Source organism: Lycorma delicatula, chromosome 1, assembly GCF_047948215.1.
Source record: "Lycorma delicatula isolate Av1 chromosome 1, ASM4794821v1, whole genome shotgun sequence".
In the NCBI taxonomy this organism is placed as follows: Eukaryota; Metazoa; Arthropoda; class Insecta; order Hemiptera; family Fulgoridae; genus Lycorma; species Lycorma delicatula.
The window spans coordinates 43,214,153-43,241,739 of NC_134455.1; the positions used below are offsets into that span (position 1 = coordinate 43,214,153).

Here is a 27,587-nt window from a genome sequence, read left to right on the forward strand (position 1 = left end):
ATGCAGATTCTCATTTTAGTTTTCATCTATTGTAAGATTTAGGTAGTCTGAAAATTTGTTATATAAAAGGTTTCTTCTGAAAAGTTTTAGCCAAAATATGACAAAACCAAAATTTTGTGAAATATATTTAGATTTTTGATGGAGCTGACTTTGATCTAAATTGTTATATTTCAAAAAGGAACTTTTTCTATTGGGCTGTAGTGGATCTTCCTCTTTTAAACCACCAATCATTACATAGTGAAAACTTCAGTGTGAAATGTCTTCATATGGATTATAGGACTTTTTTATTTTTTGGAAATGATTGCTTACATGATACTGTGACATTCAAATATTTCTCCATGCTGAGTTGAACAATTACATTTCAGAATGCTGAATTCCAGAATGTATTCTTTGGCCAATGAGTTCACCAGATCTTTCAATTGTATTTTTTTAGGAAATTTTTAAAAAGCGCCAGTGCTCCCACATCATCCTCATTGTCAGCATTAATGAACTAAAAACTAGGATTTAAGAAGAGATTGAAGCAATCTTTGCTGAGATGTCCCAGAAAATTTGCATTAACAAATGCATAAATTTTTACTCACCAAAGGTCTCGCATCTGTAGTGTCTTATCTCTAGGAAATTAAATTTTGTAAATTGAATGATGGATTGCTATTTTTAATTCTCAAATAGTCATGTAAATATGAAAACAAAAATAGGTACTTTTCCGTGCTTATTTAAATCATCCATTCTCATGAAGCAACCAGAATTGATTATCGCACAGCTTTTATCAATACATTCTTGAATTAATGTACTTAATACATAATTTAAAAAAAAAATAATTATGCTTTCATTAATTTTTTTTTATATTATCAAATAAACATTGTACTCCTTAAAATCTGTATTATAGATTTTTGTTTTCACTGAAACATAATTATAGCCAAGTTTCTTTTTAATATTGTATAGTTTATTAAACAAAAGTCTCTTGTTGTATAATAATGCCAAGGTGTATGGTTTTTTTATTGTTATTCTTGAATACTTGTTTGCTTGATTCTTTGTTTGCTTATAAAGAATTAACAAACTTTTATTTAAATAAGCTGCTTTTGTATGTTCTACATCAAGCATTTAGGTCAATTATCTGCATTTATTAATTTTTTTATGCTCAATAAAAGGTGTATTGACGTAATAATTGAAATAATTCATTACATTTCTTTTGTATGAAACATCTTCAATTAGTACTGGCTTTCTACTGTCAAATTACATAAACAGTCATTATTCAATTAAATTAAAAAACACAGATATTATTTTTAGAAAACAAAGCCATCATATTAAATCTATCATCATGCTTCATTCATCTGTAATAAAAAATTCTAATTGTTAATGTGTTACCACTAAGTTTAAAATTGTAATAATTTTAATAATTAATGATGCAACAGTAATGATATCATGTAGGTTTCTTCTGCCTCTTAAATATCCTTGAAAATATTCTTTTTCTTACTGCATCATACTTAGCAATCAATAAATACACGATCCATAATTTCCAGAAAAATATATTACAAACTGCAAATAACGTTGTGTGATACGTAAACAACTGCTTAATACCAAAACTCTATCTATGATTTATCAATAGACTTCTCCAGAGTAAGTCAACTACTATTTGTCTTAAACATCCCTCCAATAATCTTGTAAAGTATACTGTGAAGCAGCAAAACAAATAAAATCCCCAATCTCTGGAAAATTTCTATACTAATCATATACAACTTGTACATCCTTTAAATTGAAAAATATGTAACCTTAGGGAATTTATTATTTGGCAACGTAAGTACTTACTTATTCCAAATATGGATGTCTTCATACAAAGTTCAACTCTAATAAAATAAATAGGAATTACTTTTGAAATAAAGAAATTTTTAATAAAACTGAACTTGAATAATTTCAGTGTTGTCTTAATAATGAAGAATCTAAATCTTAACAGCATATAGAAAAATAGTTAATACCATTTCTCTGAACAGTGTAACGATAGCAAGCTAAGATTACATTTTGATTTAATAATTATAGTTTTTTGTACTCCAGTGTTTGATGGTTTTTCGGTCAGAATTCTTTCGGACAAAACTGACTGACGTGAATTTTAGACAGTAATTAGGGAATAGCTCAAGGAACAAAAGTTATATAGTGCCGAAGTGTGCTTTAACCCTGGGGGTGGATGCCACCCCTTCTTGGGAATGGAAATGATTAATTATTTTAATTAATTAAATTCAAAATAACCGCAGAAATTGATGGAGGAATAGATTCTAAGTAAAATATGTTCTATAAAAAATTTTTGTAGTCAATACTTTCTGAGTTATTTGTGATTGAAAATATTGATTTTTCATCCAACATTGAAGGATTTTCACAAATAACTCAAAAACCTTACGTTTTATCAAAAAAATTATTATTAGAAAAAATGAAGCTTATAAAATAATGAAGAGACTGGTTTTTTTCTTCTGTTGATACAATATGAACTGAGTTATGTCTCACTGAACGTAACTTTTTGTTCACCGAAAACTGAAATCAAACCTTCCAACGTTAAATAACAGAAAATTTTTTTGAGGAAAATTGATAGGATACTTTTTCAAAGCACTCTTGAAAAGACTTTTAAAATTAGCTTTGGTGAAAGTCATTAGCATGAAAACTAACGGAGTTACGATGAAAATAAAATAGTTGTTTTGTTTTTTCGAGAAAAAAAATCAGCAATGAAACAAATGAATTTTCTACAATTGGAATTGAACATAATCCTTTTACAATTTACTTTATTTAAGTACTAGCAGTATGTTCTAGAAGTTTGACTGGTTTGGAATTATCAGATTTGAAAAAAAAGGTTGATTCATATTTGATAAATGTTTTGAAATTTCTTAAAATTTTTCTTTTTTTCACAATAATTCAAAAACTAAAGAAAATACGAAAAAATACTACAGTACAAAAATATAGTCTATTTTTACTGAAATATTTTTTTTTTATTTCTATAGAATAAAAATTAGGATGGTTAGAAGTTTGCATTTCAGTGCAAGGACCACCTTCCTCAAGCCTTTAAGCTCAAAAACTTCTAAAACAAAGGACTCAAGGAATCTGAACTTTACCTTGCCTTGTCTTGCCTTGTCGCCCTTGAAATTCCCTGCAAAATGGTTTTTTGGGCAATTGGATAGCTCAAAAATTAAGGAAGTTATTGTTGAAAAACCAATTGTATTTTTTCAGTGAAATTTTTGGAGCATGTAAATTTTTATATTCTCAACAGTTTCAGAGCATTTATGAATATATGTGAACACATTCCTCCTCTATGAATCATGAGACCTTGCCGTTGGTGAGGGGGCTTGAGTGCTCAGGGATACAGAGTAGCTGGACCGAAGGTGCAACCATATCGGAGAGGTATCTGTTGAGAGCCAGACTAAGGAATGATTCCTGAAAGAGGGCAGCAGCTCTTTCAGTAGTTGTTAGGGGCGTGAGTCACAATGACTTAAACGGCCGTATCAACATCACTCAGTCCTCTGAGTACTGCGCAGCTGAAAGCAATGGAAAACTACAGCTGCTTTTTTTCCGAGAAAATGTGGCTCTCTGCATTTTCACATAGCAACAATGGAGGCGCCTTCCTTGGTAAAATATTCCGGAGGTAAAATAGTCCCCCGTTCGGATCTCCGGGTGGGGACTACTAAGGAAGGGGTCACCAGAAAATTAAAAAATAACATTCTACGAGTCGGAGCGTGGAATGTTAGAAGCTTAAAAAAGGTTGGTAGGCTAGAAAATTTAAAAAGGGAAATGGGTAGGACAAATGTGGATATAGTAGGAATTAGTGAGGTTCGGTGGGAAGAGGAAGGCGACTTTTGGTCAGGTGATTTTAGAGTAATTAACTCAGCGTCAAATAATGGGCAGGCAGGAGTAGGTTTCGTGATGAACAAGAAGATAGGGAGGAGAGTGGAGTATTTCAAAACGCATAGCGATAGAATCATTGTAATAAGGATAAAATCAAAACCTAAACCGACAACGATTGTTAACGTTTATATGCCTACAAGCGCCCATGATGATGATGAGGTAGAGTGTGTATACGAAGAGATTGATGAAGCAATTAAACACGTAAAGGGAGATGAAAATTTAATAATAGTTGGAGATTGGAATGCAAGCATTGGAAAAGGCAAGGAAGGAAATATAGTGGGTGAATACGGGCTGGGCAAAAGGAATGAAAGAGGGGACCGACTTATAGAGTTTTGCACGAAGTATAATTTAGTAATTGCCAACACCCAATTTAAAAATCATAATAGAAGAATATACACTTGGAAAAAGCCAGGCGATACTGGAAGGTATCAGATAGATTATATCATGGTTAAGCAAAGATTTAGAAATCAACTCGTTGACTGCAAAACTTACCCTGGAGCAGACATTGATAGCGACCATAATTTGGTGATAATGAAATGTAGATTGGGGTTTAAAAACCTGATGAAAAGTTGTCGGATGAATCGGTGGAATTTAGAGAAGCTTGAGGAAGAGGAGGTAAAGAAGATTTTTGAGGAGGACATCGCAAGAGGTCTGAGTAAAAAAGATATGGTAGAAAATGTAGAAGAAGAATGGGAGAATGTTAAAAAGGAAATTCTTAAATCAGCAGAAGCAAACTTAGGCGGAATAAAGAGAACTGGTAGAAAACCTTGGGTTTCAGACGATATATTACAGCTGATGGATGAACGTAGAAAATATAAGAATGCTAATGATGAAGAAAGTAAAAGGAACTATCGGCAATTAAGAAATGCTATAAATAGGAAATGCAAACTGGCGAAAGAAGAGTGGATTAAAGAAAAGTGTTCAGAAGTGGAAAGAGAAATGAACATTGGTAAAATTGACGGAGCATACAGGAAAGTTAAGGAAAATTTTGGGGTACATAAATTAAAATCTAATAATGTGTTAAACAAAGATGGTACACCAATATATAATACGAAAGGTAAAGTCGATAGATGGGTGGAATATATTGAAGAGTTATACGGAGGAAATGAATTAGAAAATGGTGTTATAGAGGAAGAAGAGGAAGTTGAGGAGGATGAAATGGGAGAAACAATACTGAGATCTGAATTTAAGAGAGCATTAAAAGATTTAAATGGCAGAAAGGCTCCTGGAATAGACGGAATACCTGTAGAATTACTGCGCAGTGCAGGTGAGGAAGCGATTGATAGATTATACGAACTGGTGTGTAATATTTATGAAAAAGGGGAATTTCCGTCAGACTTCAAAAAAAGTGTTATAGTTATGATACCAAAGAAAGCAGGGGCAGATAAATGTGAAGAATACAGAACAATTAGTTTAACTAGTCATGCATCAAAAATCTTAACTAAAATTTTATACAGAAGAATTGAGAGGAGAGTGGAAGAAGTGTTAGGAGAAGACCGATTTGGTTTCAGGAAAAGTATAGGGACAAGGGAAGCAATTTTAGGCCTCAGATTAATAGTAGAAGGAAGATTAAAGAAAAACAAACCAACATACTTGGCGTTTATAGACCTAGAAAAGGCTTTCGATAACGTAGATTGGAATAAAATGTTCAGCATTTTAAAAAAATTAGGGTTCAAATACAGAGATAGAAGAACAATTGCTAACATGTACAGGAACCAAACAGCAACAATAACAATTGAAGAACATAAGAAAGAAGCCCTAATAAGAAAGGGAGTCCGACAAGGATGTTCCCTATCTCCGTTACTTTTTAATCTTTACATGGAACTAGCAGTTAATGATGTTAAAGAACAATTTAGATTCGGAGTAACAGTACAAGGTGAAAAGATAAAGATGCTACGATTTGCTGATGATATAGTAATTCTAGCCGAGAGTAAAAAGGATTTAGAAGAAACAATGAACGGCATAGATGAAGTCCTACGCAAGAACTATCGCATGAAAATAAACAAGAACAAAACAAAAGTAATGAAATGTAGTAGAAATAACAAAGATGGACCGCTGAATGTGAAAATAGGAGGAGAAAAGATTATGGAGGTAGAAGAATTTTGTTATTTGGGAAGTAAAATTACTAAAGATGGACGAAGCAGGAGCGATATAAAATGCCGAATAGCACAAGCTAAACGAGCCTTCAGTAAGAAATATAATTTGTTTACATCAAAAATTAATTTAAATCTCAGGAAAAGATTTTTGAAAGTGTATGTTTGGAGTGTCGCTTTATATGGAAGTGAAACTTGGACAATCGGAGTATCTGAGAAGAAAAGATTAGAAGCTTTTGAAATGTGGTGCTATAGGAGAATGTTAAAAATCAGATGGGTGGATAAAGTGACAAATGAAGAGGTATTGCGGCAAATAGATGAAGAAAGAAGCATTTGGAAAAATATAGTTAAAAGAAGAGACAGACTTATAGGCCACATACTAAGGCATCCTGGAATAGTCGCTTTAATATTGGAAGGACAGGTAGAAGGGAAAAATTGTGTAGGCAGGCCACGTTTGGAGTATGTAAAACAAATTGTTGGGGATGTAGGATGTAGAGGGTATACTGAAATGAAACGACTAGCACTAGATAGGGAATCTTGGAGAGCTGCATCAAACCAGTCAAATGACTGAAGACAAAAAAAAAAAAAAAAAAAAGTGAACACATTAAACTGTACATATTTATGTATAAGTATATCCTCATACATGTAATGTGTGTGTATACAAACACTCGCATGCACGTGCGTGCACACATACATATTTATATACAGATGAAAGTATAGGTAGGAGAAGAAAAGTAATGGAGCACACAATAGGTGAACACCTGCTGGTGGATGAGAACTTTGTGTGCTTAGATGTACGAGTATAGGTATATTGCACATATATATATGTGAATGTACATTTCTTATATGATGTAGTCAGTCTATTTCCAAACTCAGGTGTGGTTCGGGAACAAATATATTCGTCCAACTGACTGGGGATGAATAATGAAGGCTCTTTACTTCCAATTAAAATGCAAAAAATGCCTGCATCAGAAGAATTGCTTCAAATGATAATTTGCGATTGCAAAAAAGGATGCGGCGCTACTTGTGGCTGCAGAAAAGTTGGACTTTTTTGTAAACCTACCTATGGTACATGCTCTGATGACATTTCTCAAAATTGTCCTTCAATTACTGACCAAGAGGATGAGGTCGGCGGTGATGACAGTTCTAGTGATGATCTATAGTTACAATAATAAAACGTGCTATTATAATGTACATAAAATTTTTATTTCTCTCCTTTAGTAATTTTATAACTTTAGTTTTTAATTTTAAGTAAACATGAATGTTAATTTTAATCACGAGGCTGGTTTGTAAGGTTTGGGATGTTGCAATAAATTATAAATTAGATTAACTGTAAAACATTTATAATTCATTATAAATGCACCATTAAAATATTTTAAGCTGTTGAAAACTAAGTCTTTTTTCACCATTAGGGTGGATTCTAAGGGTTGCAACGTTGTAATACATCATAAATTATGGTTTCAGAATAAGGAACAATGTTTATTCTTCACATTTAAATGATTTTGAGCTGCAAAACACTTCTATATTTTTAACAATTTTTTTCATAAGGGGTGGTTTCTAAGGGTTGAAAAATAGTAAAACATCATAAATTATATTCCAGAACATAAAAGAATGTAAAAAATAAATATGTATTCATAAATAAATATGAATGTAAATATGTATTCTTCATATTTAAAAATGGTTTTGATCTATGAAACATTTAAAGCTATGATTTTTGAATTTTTTTTAACAAGATAGTTTTCATCCCCAAAAAACAAAAAGCACACATCAGGAATATATAACTTTTAAAGCAGAGGTTAGAAAGGCTTAATTATAAATTTTCATAAAAATCTATGTTGTCCGAAAGAATTCTGAGGTAACAATCGATTTTTATTGTCAAACACTGGACTATTAATTACTGGGAGCGAAGATTAAATTTTGATTTAGTTATTATCAAGTTTCTTTAACTACTGGGAACAAGTTGGGCTATACTTATACATTTTTTTGTTACTTCTACATTTACATGAAAATGAAAATAACGCTTCCAAAAACAATATTCATTGCAGTACTCTAATGGTGACTCACTCCATTTCATACACCTGAATTTTTTCTTCCTAGAGATTTATTAAAGACAACTTTAATGTTCAAAGTAAAAAATTTAGATTTCATATTCCTTAAAAAATTTCTAGCTAGCTATAAAAATTGCAAACAGAATCCGCCAAAACAAAGGTATCATCTGCAAATATCATTAAAATAACAAAATATCCTCTATCAACTGTGCCAATTTCCAACCTCTTCCACCTTAAAACAATTTGTTAAATCTTTTATAGATTGTACAAAGAGCTAGCGACAGTTTACATCAGTTTATCTCAGTTTACATTTGTTTGTATAGTCTGTTTTAATAAAAAAAACTTACAAACAATCATAATTTCCCTGCTAGACCCGTTTAAAATAATTCATACCAGAGCTTAACCTAATTAATTGAATTAAAAAATACCCTTTAAATCTACAAAGATTCTGGAAAAACTTTTTTACCTTTGCCATATTTGAAGAAATAACAGAATTTAACGTGAATATCCTTTACAGTTATTAAACCCAGCTCGCTTATTGGGAAACAAACTTGCTTCCTCAACTTATGTCATTAATCTGTTGCTGATCAATACGTTTGTTATACCATCTTACTTGCAGTCAGCCTATAATAGTTGATGTATACTGTTGTAAATTATTTTGTAAATGTTGCATTTAGTAATTTCTACAAGCTTTTTGTACAAGTTTTTTATTCCTCTACATTCCTTTGCTGTTGTTTTATCTTTTGTACCAATGGACCAATCAGTTAATTATTATCAACAGACTACACTTATTTGAATTATACTTTTATTCTTTAATAAATCAATATTTTCTGCACCCTCCATCAAAATCTTTGAAATTATTGTGTAAAGTATTAGTATCGGGATTTTCAATATACATTTTATTTGACTGATCTTAACATAAATCTAAAGGTTTCTTTATCACTATCATTCCAACAAAAATATTTTTTATTGTTGGGAGAATGCTTATTAATTATATCACTTTTATGAAACTAAAACTTTTTCATGACTTTCAGCAACACATGTTTTCAGTCAGGATCTCCTGGCAATTTTGATAACTGATCCCGATGAATAGTTAGGGAACTCATGGGTTTTAAGACAATGATTTAATGATTGAGTCCATCATCCTTGCAAAACCTCTACTACTTTTATATTAAATTAAATCTTAGGTCACATGATCAAAACATAAATACTTTTTCAAGAATTTGTAAACAAACATGTGATATTCATTTCTCTTTTTTATTTAAATGAATGATCTGCAGAAAAAGTTTGTCAAAACAAAAAAAAATACCAGTTTAAAAATAATAAAAAAATATAATTTTAAAAAACACTGGCAAACTGATAAACATTAATTCTCTTTTATATGCAAGCATAGATCTAAGAAATCAGAAGGTAAATTTGTTTCTTTTTGTTTTTAATTTAGCTTAATGACATAAAATTTACAAATTTCAGTTCTTGTTAACAGTAGGGTAAATTCCTAATTTGATAAGTAGACCATTCTTTCTCACCACTCACTTTCTTCCTTATTTCTGAACTCTTCTTTACCATTATCAGTTCTGCGACTGCAGGTTTGACCTTGCTAGATTCTCCATGCTGAGTATGTTGGGATCTAACAGTCAATGCAATCTTGATATCCGGTAAAGAGGCATTTTCAGTGAACAGATTTGAGGGGGGCAATATTTCCTACCCATGATAATATACCATAAGCACCAATCAAGCAAAGCCAAATCTCCTAATACCCGAAAAACTTTACAATAAATAATTTTTTAATCCAGATTATGTTTTTAATCATTTTTTTCCTTATTACTTAAAAATCACTAATAAAATTTGATATTTGAATGCAAACCAACTTGATGCTATCAATAATTACATAAAATTGTAGTCTACGAAGCGGTTATCATTTGTATATGAATAAGTTACTAATGATTTACAATCTATTCAATTTAACAACAGCTAAAATAAAAATTTGATACTTAAAAGCTGATAAGCATGGAATCTTATATTTCAAAATTATATTAACCTTATATTTTAAACTCTTTATGTGTCTCTACTCATTAGAGTAAGATTTTCAACTGCAGGGCATTAGTCAATGAAAAATAATCAAATTAAGTCTGTAGAAATTATTTTACCATCATTTCCAGGAACACCGGGTGGATCCCACTGGGGTACATTTTTCAGTATTGCTTCAACAGCTTGTCCAGCTGCGATACGAGTCTCCCATGTTGGACTACGTAAATATGTTGTTAAACGAGATAAAAGGTTATGTAACTCGTGAGGATGTAAACGCTGTACCTCTCCAAGTTGTGTTGCAGCAGCACGACGTGTGACTGGAGATGAGCCTGTCTCAAGCAGTACAAACAGTCGATCCAATCTACAATAATAGACAATTATAGAATAATTAATAGTAAAACACATAAAAAAATTTTACAATATTCTATAGTAGGTGTGGACAATGAAAATTGGCTGACTGATAATGTTTGAAATAAGAGGTCCTCAAATATACCGAAGAAAAAAACAATTTATGGTAACAAAATGAGAACAGTGGAAAAAAATTAAAAATTTACTACAGGTTTGAAATACTTATTTACTTAATTTTTCTACATAATTACCATTTTGTTCCAAACTCTTTTGATATTGTGAAACAAGCTTTTGCAAACCCATTGCACAAAATTCTGCCCCCTGGGATTATAGCCTCTATTGCACCAAGATTTTCAACTCTTCACTTTCCTTGAATCATTGAGATGCAAGCCAGTTCTTGAGGTGTTCGAAGAGATGATAGTCACTGGGTAGGACTTTTTTTATCAAACTCCTACTCAAACTTTTGGACTGATTCTGTTGTGCATGCTGCTGTGTATGGAAGTGTTTTATTGTGAAGAAGAATTCCTGATCTCAACATTTCCTGTCATTGGTTTAAATGGTACGATGCAGTTTAGAAAGTGTTTCACACAGACTTCTGATGTGATGGACGTTCCAAATTCCATGAAATCAATCAAAAGCACATCCTTAATATAATTGCCATGATTTCCTTTGACAATGGGTTTGTTTGAATTTTTTTGGTTTAGGTGAACTGGATTGATGCAACTGCATGAGTTATTGTTTTGTTTCAGCATTAACATATGAAATCTATATTTTGTCACCAGTGATAATATGGAAAAAATTTGTCTCCCTTGTAATTAAAGTGTTCGAGAAAAGCACAAGCAGATGTCATTCTATAATCTGTAAGCACCTGTCAACATTTTCAGCCCTTGTCAACATGCACACAATTTATGATAGAGGTCAGTCACAATTCTCAACAATGTTGGCTTTTTAACTTCAGGGAATTCTAGACAAAAACTGCTAATTGTAAAGTGACAATTTTCTCTTACTTTTGCATTCACATGTTCAATGAGATCGTCAGTCCAGTCACTAGGCCTGCTACTTCTCTGTTTTTCATGAACATTTAAAAGGCTTGCCTTAAACTCATGATAAAATTGCCCCACTTTTCCTTCACTCATTGCAGTAGTCCCATATGTTTCACACAACTGACAGTGAATTTCAGCAGCATTATGTCCTCTTGCATATAGAAATCTAATCACTGAATGAACTTCACAATTGGCAGGAATTGTTATTACTGCACTCATTTTAACACACTGTCTCACAAAGGCAAACAACAATGAACTGACAGCAATGTGGCAGTTACATGCTCAACAGACCACTTAAACCTACTGTGCATGCCCGAACCAATCAGTGTGGCAAGTTGCTATTTATAACTCATCGTCCCTTAGTTTACAACAGTGTCTAGTATTTAGCTAACAAAGACTGGTGAACTTGGTTGTACATTAAGATTAGAATGTATAATGCAATTAATTAAGAATAAAATCTATTTGCAAAGAACAGAGAGAAACTGGATATTTTATACAAAGTTAAATGAAAGTGTATTGCTAAAAATTAAAATGGTGTTGACACTTGTTATGAAAAAGAAACCATGTTACATGCAGCAATCTATTACTACACACTTAAAAATATATCAGTTTAATTTCAGAAGCAAATAATTTTGGTAATATATTAATTAATACAATAATTCCAATAGAAATTGGGTATGTTTTAAGCAATTAACTAATTTTGTGATGAGATACCCTGCATTTTTCAGTATTTTCTAATAACAATATTTTTTCGCACCGATTTAAAATCTGTAATTGGTTTTCAGCAAGGCATAGTAGTTACACTGTTATGTCTTCATCTTGAACAGTTAGATTCACCAACTGACTGTCACTATCATTTGAATTTTAGTACTACTTTAGTACCATAGATTTTATTGTGTTGAAGCACCTCTTTTTTTATAAAAATAAAATTAGCAATAAGAGAAATTATATTTTGAAATCAGATATTTATTAAAATTACTAATATCATAAATATTATCCAGATGAAGCATCAGAGTTTAAAAGGGTCCTGAAAGATTGAAATATACTAATTGTCCTTAATAATCCCATTTCTTTTTCCTTATCTGTGATTTCTTCTTCTCTTCCTCTACTATCAGTTCTGAGGTGCAAGTACAATTCTACTATGAGTAGATTCTTCAAACTTAGGACGGAGGGCTAGCTGACTGATGGCCTGAGAAGCCACTTTAGGGATGAGGTGGATATTCCCGGCAGACTGACTGGAGACTCTTGTTTGGTGGCTGTAAAATTCTAATGACTAAAGTGCCATTTGCCAGGTCTCCACTTTACATATCTGGGGTCTAAAGATGAAAGTCTGAAGAACACGACAAACTAAAGAACTAAACATATTCACTGTTAATGGTTACTTCATCTTAACCCTTTTTTTACTTATTTTCCAATTTGAAACTCATTCTGAATAGATCTGTGTAAATAAAAGCAGTAAAGAATTATTTGCAAACTTAGTCATGCATGATCCTGAAAAAAATAATATATGCCATTGCAAGACTTGTGAATAAAGCAGTAAGGAACATAAAAGGAGAAAGAATCGATAAGTCATAGTTAAGAAATTTACAGCTTGGGAAAAATATAAATGAGAGCACAGATTTTCTCACAATTAAGTAATTAAATTCTTAGTTTTAGCTGTGTGACTGACAATGGGTAGATATTGCCATGGTAAAAAAAAGGTAAGCGTTGTATACCATTTTGAAAAATCAAATCATCTAAAATAAAAATAACCTTTCCCAAGAACTATTATTTCATTCTTCCTCTTATAATAAATATTTTACTTACTTAAAAAAGAGCATGCACATATGATTTAAAATAGATTACATTTTTAAAACTAAGCATCTTATTTGTTAATTGTAATATTTAAGAATTTCCTTTTTTTATGCACTGTATTATTTATTTATCAGACTTTGTTTATTTATTACATAGTAAATTTGTATTTTTATCTTTCTATTTAATAAAAAAAAAAAAATAATGATAATGATAATTAAATACTTAAGCATGCATGCTTATTACAACAACAAGGAAACAGGAAAATGAAACAAATAAATAAAATAAACTATATAAAATCTAAAAAGAAAAAAATTGTAAGTAAAAAAAGAAATACCATGACTAATTTTGACTAAAGAATTACTACTTAAACACAAACATATAGTCTATAAAGATATGATGTTAAGATAAAAAATATTGTGTGATAAATATTTATGAAGTTTAAATAATTCTACAGTTCAAATATAATGTAACAGCAATTTATAAATATTGTTTTAATTACCTTATTAAAACAAAATTTTTTTGTAGAACATTCAGTATACAATCAAAGAATATATATACAATAAAAGCACTACTTTTTGATTCATTAAACACTGCATAATAAAATGTTGAAGTATGGTTCAACACTTAAAAAGACAATTAAATTAAATAAACAAATTATTTAAAACATTAACTGTATAGAGTACACTCACACATTCATTCATGGATGTTTAATACAATGAAAAAAAATTTGTTTGAATAAGATTTTAATTTTCTTTTTTTGTCAAAGATGAATAATTTAAAATTTAACAACTCCTTAAACAGTACCACCAAAACAGCAAACTAATATAATTTCATTAAAAAAAATAAAAAAGTAATTACATTCTTTATTAAAGAATAATAAAGTAAAATAATTACTTTATTATAATTTAAATTTTCGAAGGTGTTTTTTTTATCAATACTGCACCCCACAAAAAAAAAACCAATTCAATAAAATAATTATCTTTCAATTATATTTCAGAAGCTAGCCGCCTATAAAAGCAGAATATTTACAGTAAAAAAAAAATACTTGATTATTGGAAAATTCCATATTTTTGTTAAATTATGCTTCATATCATCAAAAAGAGTAAAAAAAATATGCTGCAATTTATGGATTGATCTACCCATCAGTGCTCAACTTCCACATTAGTAACTATGTGGATTGATTACAAGGGGAGAATTACTTCTGGTACGCACCTAAACCAATCAAAAACTTTGTGCAATCCTTGAACAGAAAAGGTGTCTCCAGTCAAGCCTAGCAGGCCAAAAAGTGGCTGTTCCTCCTTTAACTTGAATAAGGAGAGATTAACTTGGTAACTATGATCCTGCATAATTTATTCTGGAAGGACAAACTAGCTTACAGGAATACTGACTCATGCATATACATTAGCATTTAAAATTTTATTGTCTTATTTTAACAATTTAAAGTCAGTAAGTAGTTAAACAAAAGACTTAGAATTTTATTTATACATATAGTAATTCTACTAAATCAAAGAACATTTACTATAATACACTTTTAAAAAGACAATATAAATATCTGTTATTTCTTTTGCAAGCACAAGCATATCTGTTGAATTCAGAGTACACTGATTTGTTTGGGAGAGTGTTTGCTGAAATCGAAATCTACCTTTGTCATGCCTCCCTAAACTATAAAAAATTTTTAAAATAATAAGGAAATCAGTGCCAACATAGATTGTCAAACATTACATTACTTGGCATTTCTTAAATATTTTTTTGTGATGCTGGCTGAAATTCAGAGGCAAATGATTGTTCAACTTTAGTATTAATGTGATGGACAAAAAAAAATTATGAAGATGGTGTAGCATTCAAAGTAAATCTCAATCAATACCAATTTAAGGAAGCTCACTGACAATGAAATTAAAAAAAAATGACTTATTTACAATCTTAAATTTGAAACTATTTTTCTTTTACCATTTCTTGTGAAACTCATGATAAAATTGTCCACCAATATTAAGGTTACAAGACTAGTCTGAGTACTATGCACGTTAACACAAGACAATCATAAAAAAATGCCAATGGATATGCATTGGAAATTTTGATTTGCTATATATAATGATTTGCTATATGGGCTTTCCAATATGACTGTTATCAGAGATTAAACTTGTATGATCTATAATCCTTTACAACAAAATTCCATTATTTGAATGGCATCATCCTCTGACACCAAGGTAACCATGAAGTTTAAACAAAATCCATCCACATGTAGGTCGATAATCACAATCGTTTAAGATTTAGTGAACCGATAAACTTTTCATACCACAAGGAAAAATGAATACTGTACAAGCCAACAATGAATCGTTTCAGACACTGTACTGAACTATATAAAACTGATGGTTGACAAACAAGCACTGGGCTGTGTGTTAACATGCATCCAAAATTTGCAACTGTAATGTTTTAAGGGAAAATTCAGATGATTTTTGAAAGAACCACAATACAGAATGAACTTAGCTCTGAGCAATTTTCTCAAAAAAAAAATTAAAAGGAATCTTTGGGTGGTAAATGATCTAAAAGTGATAATGAATTGAAATAACTTATCAAGCATTATTTAAACAGATGGAGGCTGCCAACAGAGGTTTCTGTTGTTTTAACAAAAAATAAAAAAATAACTAATTATAATATTCTTAGATTAAACATTTCTATAATCTATTGTAAAATATAAGATTCTGGGTTAAAATCCCAGTCATGCTCGGAATTTTCATATGCTACCAAATTCATCTAACATCAAGAAACTGTATGGCATTAACCTGTTATTTCTGTAATAAAAAAGTGCTATATGAGGGGGCACAAAAAAGGGAATTATTTAAGGTAACACCTTGAAAACATCAATCCCCCTGCAAAATTCTGCCCATTAGATGATATTCACAGGGAGCTATAAGTCGAGCAAGTAAAGGTGGGGAGTAACCGCTATTGTTTTTTGTCAAAAAATGTTGATTTTCGATGTTGTGTGGGGAGGCGCATTGTCATGATGAAGCAGCCAGTCCCCCGATTGCTAAAATTAAGGTCATTTTTTCTCACTGCCTCATGCAATTACTTAAGCACTTGCAGATAGTAATGTTCATTCACTGTGGTGTGTGGTGCCCTGAGGAACAGATTCTAGGTGAATAACTCTCAAGGACTTCACATTTGATTTCATTTGCTGTGCTTTTGATCTGGGAAATGAAGCTTTCTTTCACTGGCTGGACTGTTGTTTTGTTTCATGGTCATACCGTAACACCAAGATTCATCCCCTGTTATGACTTTTGACAAAAAATCTGAATCAGTTTGTGCTTACTTTTTCAATTCCTGGCATACTATCAGACGGTTCTCCCTCTGGTCATCAGAAAGCAGTTGTGGAACAAACTTTGCTATTACACGTCTCTGGTTTAAATCTTCACTTAAGATTCTTTGGCATAAATTCCAGTTATTTCCTCCAATTTGTCAATTGTTCTGCGATAATCAAACATGATAGCACCATTCACTCTTTGAACATTTTTGTCTGTTCTGGATGTTGAACAGCAACCTGAACAGGGTTCATCTTCAAGTGACATTTGGCCACTTCTGTACTGATCAAATCACTTGTAAATTCTTGCCTGGCCTAGAGCTTCCTTTCCATAAGCTTCCTGAAGCATTGAAACTGTTTCTACTGCTGTTTTCTTTAACAGGAAATAAAATCTGATGGTGTGTTGCTCTTTAAAGTTTACATCACTGAGAACATTGAGAGTGGCTTAAGAAAACAATCATCACTCTCTCTCTCTCTCTCTATGGTTTCTCATGAATGCTACCTGGCTAACTAAATCTAGTCTAGTAAATGTACCTAGCAAAAGAGGGCATCCCAACCCTATGGGGAAGACACCTGCCTATTGACGTTCTGGTCAAACACCCCCCCCCCCTGTCCACAGCACTGTTAGGTTTTAACAGGAGTTGTCTATCGCCCTCTGACTTTTTACATCTTATAGTAATAAGCCTAGCCTTGTTGGGATGCCACCAATGTAAATGCCTTGATAGACATTTGCATCGGTGATTTATTAACTCAGCTTTTGCCTTCGCTGTAGGCCTCGTCCGGACATCTTGAAGCAGGAGAGGGATTCCCAACACTGTAGGGGAAGACACCCGCCTAGTGACGTTCCAGTCACCACATAACCCCCCCTCCATTCCTAGCCATATTAGGCTTTAATGGGAGCAGGAGAGGGCAACACTGCCAACCCACTTGCCTGCAAAAAAATAATTTTTATTTTTTCTGGTTATTCCCCTACATAATAAAAATAGATTAATAATCGGCCATTTTTATTTAATACAGTACCAATAGTATAAAATGTAAAATGTTATATACATAAAGAATTCATATAATTATACATTACAAAAATATAAATAATAAAAGAAAGTTTAACTTCTAGTTAGATGATGATTAATTATCTGTAAATTAGTACAGTATTAATTAATAATAATTATTTTCAAGTATTTTATTGATATAATTAATGTAATAAGGATTATATAAAATCATATAATTGATATTGGCAATAAAATTCAATCATTAATACTTCAGTAAAGACAGATAAATATAAATGCAAGAGTTTATATGGTTGTTCATTTTATATAAATATATTGTACTTTTTTATAATAAAAAACCAACTTGAACAGCCCAAGTACAGAATTATAAAGTAAATGAAATGACACTTACCTTTTTTCTTTTTCTTTTTTTTATGCCAATAGCACTTTCGTAGGATCCCACATCATCAGTTGTATATAAATTATATAAAATTACATATCAAATATAACAATTTTTTTTTTATAATAAAAATTAAAATTACTATCATATATACAAAACATAAAGTCAATTAAATAAAATAATTACATATATTTAAATATGATGTTAATTAAGAATTAAAACTAAATTTAAAAATAAAATAGAAAATTTATACCATGCAACCTGGTCAGCCACTGTTACATTACTGAGTGGATTTGATTTGAGATTATTTATAAACACTCTGATTATATCTATTTTTATCTAAAAGTGTGCTGCCATCTGTTGCTGCTTTTATAAGAGTGTCATCTTCATATTCTGTCTGAAAGTTGATCAAGTTGGAAATTCTTTTGTACTTATATATATAAAATCTCTCCAAAATGTCCAAACTTTTACTATTATTATTTTAATTAATTTCTTGATTTCCACTATTTCCAAATTTGTCCGAATATCATATACAGAATGTTTGTTATTAATAAGGTGGTCAGCAACATTAGATAAACCCAATTTACCATTTTTATAATTTCTAATGTGTTCTAAAAATCTATTTCTAAAATACTTATTAGTTTTACCAATGTATATATATGGTCACAATCATTGCATTTTATTTTATGAATTCCCATGATTTATATAAGTCAGTATGATAGTTATTTTTTAAATATTTTATTATATGATTGTTTGTTTTGTATGCCAGTTTAAATTTACTTTTATCATAAATATTAGTTATATTTTCAACTACATTATCAGTGTATAAATATTTTAAATATATGTTTTCAATTTTTTGTGTATCATTTACAGGTATAAAAGTTGTGGTATTAATTTTTGAAATTTGTTTTTTGTATGTATTATCAATTACAGAAACATTATAACATTTATAAATATTATAAAATAAAATACAATGACTGTGACCATATATATATATATGTGTGTGTGTGTGTGTGTGTATGGTACACATACAAAAACTAATAGTAAAATGATGTAAAACTAATAATCTTTTAAAACTAGATTTTTAGAACACATAAGAAATTTAAAAAATGGTAAATTGGGTTTATTTAATGTTGCTGACCACCTTATTAATAACAAACATTCTGTATCTGATATTTGGACAAATCTGGAAATACTTGAAATCAAGAAATTAATTTAAATAATAATAGTAAAAGAATTAATAGTATAATAATTATAGTAAGGTACAAAAGAATTTCCAACTTGATCAACTTTCAAGCAGAATATGAAGATGACACTTATAAAAGCAGCAACAAATGGCAGCACACTTTTAGATAAAAATAGATATAATCAGAGTGTTTATAAATACTCTCAAATCCACTCAGTAATGTAACATTGGCTGCCCAGGTTGCATGGTATAAATTTTCTAACTATTTTAATTTTTAATTCTTAATTAACGTCATATTTAAATACATGTAATTATTTTATTTAATTGACTTTATGTTTTGTATATATGATAGTAATTTTAATTTTTATTCTAAAATAAAAATTGTTATGTTTGATATGAAATTTTATATAATTTAAAAACAACTGATGATGTGGGATCCAGCGAAAGTGCTATTGGAATAAAAAAAAAGAAAAAGAAAAAAGGTAAGTGTCATTTCATTTACTTAATAATTCTGAACTTGGATTGTTCAAGTTGGTTTTTGTTTATAAAAAATACAATATACTGGTACAGAGGAATATGGATCTTATAAGTATTGAATTTAAAAAAAAAATATATATATATATATATATGTGTTATATTATATATATATATATATATATATATATATATATATATATATATATATATATGTATAAATGTGTGCTATGTATACAACTGTTAATTGGTTTAGTCATTGTTTTTTAAACTACTTAAAAGGAAATATATTCAATGCGATAACTGGTTATAATCCATTCCATTATCCTAAGTGGAAAAAACAGCAAAATTAAGTTGCTGCAGAATGCTGTCAAATCAGATCTATTTAAAATTTCAATTTAACTATTTTATCATTATAAAAATACACAAAGATCTTCAGTTGCACAAACTCAGTTTACATCAATTCAAACCAGCACTATTTTTATTAGACAGTAAAATACAGAAAAAGCTCATGATTGTCTTTACATGGAATATACAAAAAAAAATCCTTCATGACCCCTTTTGTTTTTCAAAATTTTATTTTTTCCATAAAAAAATCAATATTCTATGAAATTATAAGTATTCAGGCAAGTCAATATTTAAGAATATAACATTACATAAAAGTCCTCCTTTTAATAAATACTGTTAGTAATATTTACAGAAAGAGGTTGAAAATCTGCTGCTCAATATTTACAACCTGATGAATTTAAATTGAATTCTTGCAAGTATAGGAAATATAACACAGTCTAACTTTATTTTAATGTAAAAAGAGAAATAAATATTACATTAAAATAAGAATACACAATGCTGCAAGATTCTATTATTTAGGTAGTAAAATGACAAAGGATGGATAATGTAAGTAAAATGCTTAAAAGCAGATCATTAACAGAAGAACAGGCTACGTGCAGAAAACAAATTTATCAAATATTTATACAGACTGAATGTTTATAACAGTAAAACATAGAAAATAATAAATTCAGAAAGTTAACAAAATAAAGTTTAGAAATGTGATTTTATAATGGCTGTTCAAACACATTTTTGCACTGTTGAATAGTACATGAAGGTCACAGTTGTTATCACATTTAATTATAAAGTTCCCCACAGAACAACATTTTCAGAGTAAAAAAGATTTCTAATACAGATGGCTAATCTTCTTCAAAATGAATAAAAGGATTTAGCAATCACAAGTGTTTGAGAATGAAAGTAGTGTAAAAACAAATCTTCATCTTCTTTACAGTAATCTCAAACATTTATTCAAGATTATATATTTCTCATATACATATATACATTAATTAAAAACTAAATTAAAAAAAAATTAGGAATTTTTTTTTTTGTTCTTTTTATCTATCGATATTTCTTTAAGAATCCACCTTTTTATCACAAAAGTTATAAAACTGTACAGAAGGAAAAGGTAAATCTACATGGCAAAACTATGTTTAAAGAGTACTGAAAATTAAATTAAATTTGAAATGACTGCTCTTATTAAAAAATAAAGGAAAAAAAGGGCTTATAGTAAATTCTAAAATGATTAGATTGTTAAGTATTAAAACACTCTGAGTTAGTTAATTTAGCTGTGGCAGAAGTTTAGACAGCAAAAACTATATGGGGAGATGATATATATATATTTTTTTTTTTTTTTTTTGTCTTCAGTCATTTGACTGGTTTGATGCAGCTCTCCAAGATTCCCTATCTAGTGCTAGTCGTTTCATTTCAGTATACCCTCTACATCCTACATCCCCAACAATTTGTTTTACATACTCCAAACGTGGCCTGCCTACACAATTTTTCCCTTCTACCTGTCCTTCCAATATTAAAGCGACTATTCCAGGATGCCTTAGTATGTGGCCTATAAGTCTGTCTCTTCTTTTAACTATATTTTTCCAAATGCTTCTTTCTTCATCTATTTGCCGCAATACCTCTTCATTTGTCACTTTATCCACCCATCTGATTTTTAACATTCTCCTATAGCACCACATTTCAAAAGCTTCTAATCTTTTCTTCTCAGATACTCCGATTGTCCAAGTTTCACTTCCATATAAAGCGACACTCCACACATACACTTTCAAAAATCTTTTCCTGACATTTAAATTCATTTTTGATGTAAACAAATTATATTTCTTGCTGAAGGCTCGTTTAGCTTGTGCTATTCGGCATTTTATATCGCTCCTGCTTCGTCCATCTTTAGTAATTTTACTTCCCAAATAACAAAATTCTTCTACCTCCATAATCTTTTCTCCTCTTATTTTCACATTCAGTGGTCCATCTTTGTTATTTCTACTACATTTCATTACTTTTGTTTTGTTCTTGTTTATTTTCATGCGATAGTTTTTACGTAGGACTTCATCTATGCCGTTCATCGTTTCTTCTAAATCCTTTTTACTCTCGGCTAGAATTACTATATCATCAGCAAATCGTAGCATCTTTATCTTTTCACCTTGTACTGTTACTCCGAATCTAAATTGTTCTTTAACATCATTAACTGCTAGTTCCATGTAAAGATTAAAAAGTAACGGAGATAGGGAACATCCTTGTCGGACTCCCTTTCTTATTAGGGCTTCTTTCTTATGTTCTTCAATTGTTATTGTTGCTGTTTGGTTCCTGTACATGTTAGCAATTGTTCTTCTATCTCTGTATTTGAACCCTAATTTTTTTAAAATGCTGAACATTTTATTCCAGTCTACGTTATCGAAAGCCTTTTCTAGGTCTATAAACGCCAAGTATGTTGGTTTGTTTTTCTTTAATCTTCCTTCTGCTATTAATCTGAGGCCTAAAATTGCTTCCCTTGTCCCTATACTTTTCCTGAAACCAAATTGGTCTTCTCCTAACACTTCTTCCACTCTCCTCTCAATTCTTCTGTATAAAATTCTAGTTAAGATTTTTGATGCATGACTAGTTAAACTAATTGTTCTGTATTCTTCACATTTATCTGCCCCTGCTTTCTTTGGTATCATAACTATAACACTTTTTTTGAAGTCTGACGGAAATTCCCCATTTTCATAAATATTACACACCAGTTTGTATAATCTATCAATCGCTTCCTCACCTGCACTGCGCAGTAATTCTACAGGTATTCCGTCTATTCCAGGAGCCTTTCTGCCATTTAAATCTTTTAATGCTCTCTTAAATTCAGATCTCAGTATTGTTTCTCCCATTTCATCCTCCTCAACTTCCTCTTCTTCCTCTATAACACCATTTTCTAATTCATTTCCTCCGTATAACTCTTCAATATATTCCACCCATCTATCGACTTTACCTTTCGTATTATATATTGGTGTACCATCTTTGTTTAACACATTATTACATTTTAATTTATGTACCCCAAAATTTTCCTTAACTTTCCTGTATGCTCCGTCTATTTTACCAATGTTCATTTCTCTTTCCACTTCTGAACACTTTTCTTTAATCCACTCTTCTTTCACCAGTTTGCACTTCCTGTTTATAGCATTTCTTAATTGCCGATAGTTCCTTTTACTTTCTTCATCACTAGCATTCTTATATTTTCTACGTTCATCCATCAGCTGCAATATATCGTCTGAAACCCAAGGTTTTCTACCAGTTCTCTTTATTCCGCCTAAGTTTGCTTCTGCTGATTTAAGAATTTCCTTTTTAACATTCTCCCATTCTTCTTCTACATTTTCTACCTTATCTTTTTTACTCAGACCTCTTGCGATGTCCTCCTCAAAAATCTTCTTTACCTCCTCTTCCTCAAGCTTCTCTAAATTCCACCGATTCATCTGACACCTTTTCTTCAGGTTTTTAAACCCCAATCTACATTTCATTATCACCAAATTATGGTCGCTATCAATGTCTGCTCCAGGGTAAGTTTTGCAGTCAACGAGTTGATTTCTAAATCTTTGCTTAACCATGATATAATCTATCTGATACCTTGCAGTATCGCCTGGCTTTTTCCAAGTGTATATTCTTCTATTATGATTTTTAAATTGGGTGTTGGCAATTACTAAATTATACTTCGTGCAAAACTCTATAAGTCGGTCCCCTCTTTCATTCCTTTTGCCCAGCCCGTATTCACCCACTATATTTCCTTCCTTGCCTTCTCCAATGCTTGCATTCCAATCTCAAACTATTATTAAATTTTCATTTCCTTTTACGTGTTTAATTGCTTCATCAATCTCTTCGTATACACACTCTACCTCATCATCATCATGGGCGCTTGTAGGCATATAGACGTTAACAATCGTTGTCGGTTTAGGTTTTATCCTTATTACAATGATTCTATCGCTATGCGTTTTGAAATACTCCACTCTCCTCCCTATCTTCTTGTTCATCACGAAACCTACTCCTGCCTGCTCATTATTTGACGCTGAGTTAATTACTCTAAAATCACCTGACCAAAAGTCGCCTTCCTCTTCCCACCGAACCTCACTAATTCCTACTATATCCACATTTGCCCTACCCATTTCCCTTTTTAAATTTTTTAGCCTACCAACCTTTTTTAAGCTTCTAACATTCCACTCTCCGACTCGTAGAATATTATTTTTTAATTTTCTGGTGACCCCTTCCTTAGTAGTCCCCACCCGGAGATCCGAACGGGGGACTATTTTACCTCCGGAATATTTTACCAAGGAAGGCGCCTCCATTATTGCTATGTGAAAATGCAGAGAGCCACATCTTCTTGGAAAAAAGCAGCTGTAGTTTTCCATTGCTTTCAGCTGCGCAGTACTCAGAGGACTGAGTGATGTTGATACGGCCGTTTAAGTCGTCCTGACTCACGCCCCTAACAACTACTGAAAGAGCTGCTGCCCTCTTTCAGGAATCATTCCTTAGTCTGGCTCTCAACAGATACCTCTCCGATATGGTTGCACCTTCGGTCCAGCTACTCTGTATCCCTGAGCACTCAAGCCCCCTCACCAACGGCAAGGTCTCATGATTCATAGAGGAGGATGATATATATATATATATATAGCCCCTGTTTCCCATGATATATGCTTGTAAAACTTAAAAAACTGGAAATAGTTTTTTAGTAATTATATGTGGGCTCTTGCTCTGAGTTGTAGCTATCCACAACTTATAACATATTTTTCAAATGCTTAACATGTTTAGAATCGAGTGAATGCTCGAATGGTGTGGTGCTCTTCAAGAGTTTTTACATTCTGGTCTATAGTCACGGCTATCATCATAAATTCTAATAGCTCTAGAAGTACTCCTATCTGTAATTTTGCTGAACTAGGCATTACAAGAATATTAATACCAAATTGAAAGTCAAATCTACATCAATTAAGTGTATGGCTTACGCTGATCGAACTTCATAGTTCCAGATATAAAAATCTATGGGGTACTACTTTACTTGCGTGAGAGGATAAGTTTTTGTAGATCCTGCCAGATTAGACAATGACATTAAATTTAGTAAAACACATAATAACTGTCTGAAGAAGTCAATATTGACAGAGACAATAACAATTGATGTAGAAAATGACATTAAATTTAGTAAAAGAACTTCTAGGTTAATTATTTATTTATTTGTATATTTATATACAAATAAATATCAGTGTTTCTCAACCTTTCAGTATTTGCAACCCAATTTTCAATCATAATTTTCATCACTCCCTTCTCTTATACAATAACAATATATACAACAACAATATATTTTGAGTATCTTGACGCTTAAACTGCACTACGATCTTAATTATAAACCTTACAAATTACCAAGAGTAAGTAAATTTATTGATAGCTGGCAACACTGATTCGCTGTATTGACAAAACCAGAATCGATGCCTCTCTACTGCTCTCTGTCTTACATCTGCCACATCAGACATTCTCACGACTTCACAAGAAACTCCGATTTGTCTTGAACATTCTGGAATGTCTGTGCGATGGTCTGCACAAACGTGTATAAGTGCTGCGCCTCGTTCAATTCCAGCCAGTCTCAGTCGAGTTGATCCTTCTATCGCTACTGAATTTATCATGAATGTGTATATTGTAATTTGCATATTAATTACAATTTACAGTATTATATATTCAGGGCAGTAGAGTTATACAGAATCGTGAATAAATTTTAAGTGAGCATACGACAATAGTGAAGCATCAACAGGTGCACAGATGAGCATGGTTCAAAAAATAAAATCAAGAAAATATTCTCAAGAATACTTAAATTTTGTATTTACCAGTACTAAAGTAAATGAAGAAGAAAGGCCCCTGTGTGTCATTTGCTTAAAAATTCGGGCAGCAGACAGCATGAAACCTAATAAACATTTGGACAATTGGAAACGCTTCATAGTGAGTATGAAGTATAAAATCACATGAAAAGCAAGCATAATTTAAAAAAACACTTTGTGAATGAAAAAGCTTTACTAGCCTCTTACAAAATTTCATATAAAATAGCCAGATGTAAAAAGGACTCACACCATTGGTGAAGAGCTTATTTTGTTAGCTGCAACTGAGATTGTAAAAACTATGTATGGAGATAATTTTGCCAAACAATTACAGTCCATACCTCTATCGAATAATATTGTTGCCTATCAAATTGGTGATGTAGCTGAAGATGTACAGAGCATCAGCTTTATGGGAAGTTGCATGACAAATTTTTTCAATTCAGTCTGTTGAGGCAACAGATAGCAATAAAAATGCTCGTTTCATTGCCTTTGTTCGATTTTGTGATGTATGTCAGCAATAGAAGAACTACTTTTCTGTAAACCAATAGATCTCAAAGCAACAGCACTCGCATTATTTGCTATCTTAAATGATTTTACAAACAAGGCTAACATAGAGTGGAAAAATTGCATCAGAATATGCACTGAAGGTGCTCGTTCAATGTCTGGAAGATTCCAAAGTATACAAGCACTCGTGAAACAAAATTCTCCACAGTGTGTCTGGACACACTGCATGATCCACAGAGAACCTCTGGCTTCCAGAGAAATGAGTTCTGGTCTGAATATTGTGGTAATGCCAATTGTAACCAAAGTAAATTAAATAAAAATGAGTCCCCTAAAATAAAAAAAAATCTTTTTTTTTACTTTATAAAGACATGGGTGCAGTACATTCAGCGTTACTATTTTATTACAAGGCAAGATAGTTATCATGAGGAAAATTTTTGCAATGTATTTATGAATTAAGAGATGAAATCACCATTTTTCTAGAAGAGGAAAACTGACAAGCCTAAAAGTTTCGAGATTGTTTATTTATGATGGAATGAAGTTACTTGGTTGACATATTCGAGAAATTAAATACCTTGAACCTTCAACTCCAAGGAGAAAATACACACATATGTTGGATACAAGTGATAAAGTTAATGTTTTTGTAGAAGATTGGAATTGTGAAGCAGAAATTTAAAGCAAAAAATCTATAAATGTTTGCAAATGTGGATGAATATATCATAATTTACAAGGCTGAAGAACAGCATGTGAAAGTTGTTTTGTAACCATTGAAAATCATTTATCCATGATGGCAAAGAATTTCAACTACTATTTTCTTGCTGACAACTTGGTAGTAAGTTACGAGTGGATTATGGATCCATTTCAAAATATTAGATATAGTAGTTGTATGTGCTATACATACCACATATATCTGTACCGCTACAGATAAGTGGGGTAAGGTGGTAATCGATTACAAATTTATTAATTTTCTTTAATATCATTTAACAGATTTTTATATTAATGGGCAGACTTAATTAAAATGTTTCCTTAAAGGAAATAAAGAATAGGTTATTCATTTTTACATGAGATAATACTGCTACATTCAATTTCAGCTAGGGAAACAACACCAGAACCTCCAGGAACACTATGTACAAACAATCACTAAAATTGTTTACTAAATTTTTAATCTAGAAATGATTTCTAAAATCATTCCTTTCTTGTGTTTCATAATTTATTTGATCATCCCAACTCCGTAGGGGAAAGACCTTGTGATGTTACCAGTTGCCACACCACCCCCTCTGTTCCAAGCCCTGAGGGGCTTTACCAAAGGTCGTCTTTAGACCATCTAACTGATTACATCTCACAGTCATCAGCCAGGCCTCGG

General features: G+C 31.2%; 1 protein-coding gene across 8 annotated transcripts in view; it reads right to left on the bottom strand.

Moving 5' to 3' along the window:
• The window catches only part of LOC142317691 (TATA-binding protein-associated factor 172-like), a 143,208-nt gene that overhangs the window by 69,356 nt on the left and 46,265 nt on the right, over positions 1-27,587 (bottom strand). For 6 of the 8 annotated variants that reach the window (XR_012754769.1, XR_012754772.1, XR_012754768.1 and 3 more), the window contains exon 3: positions 10,168-10,409. Coding sequence is in view for 1 of the 8 variants with exons in the window: in XM_075354252.1 (XP_075210367.1) it covers positions 10,168-10,409 (242 nt within the window). In the remaining 7 variants the exon portion in view is untranslated. Of the gene's footprint in view, positions 1-10,167; positions 10,410-17,926; positions 18,062-18,167; positions 18,188-27,587 lie in introns of those variants that run through there. The other 2 variants (XR_012754774.1, XR_012754773.1) reach the window with 2 other exon arrangements.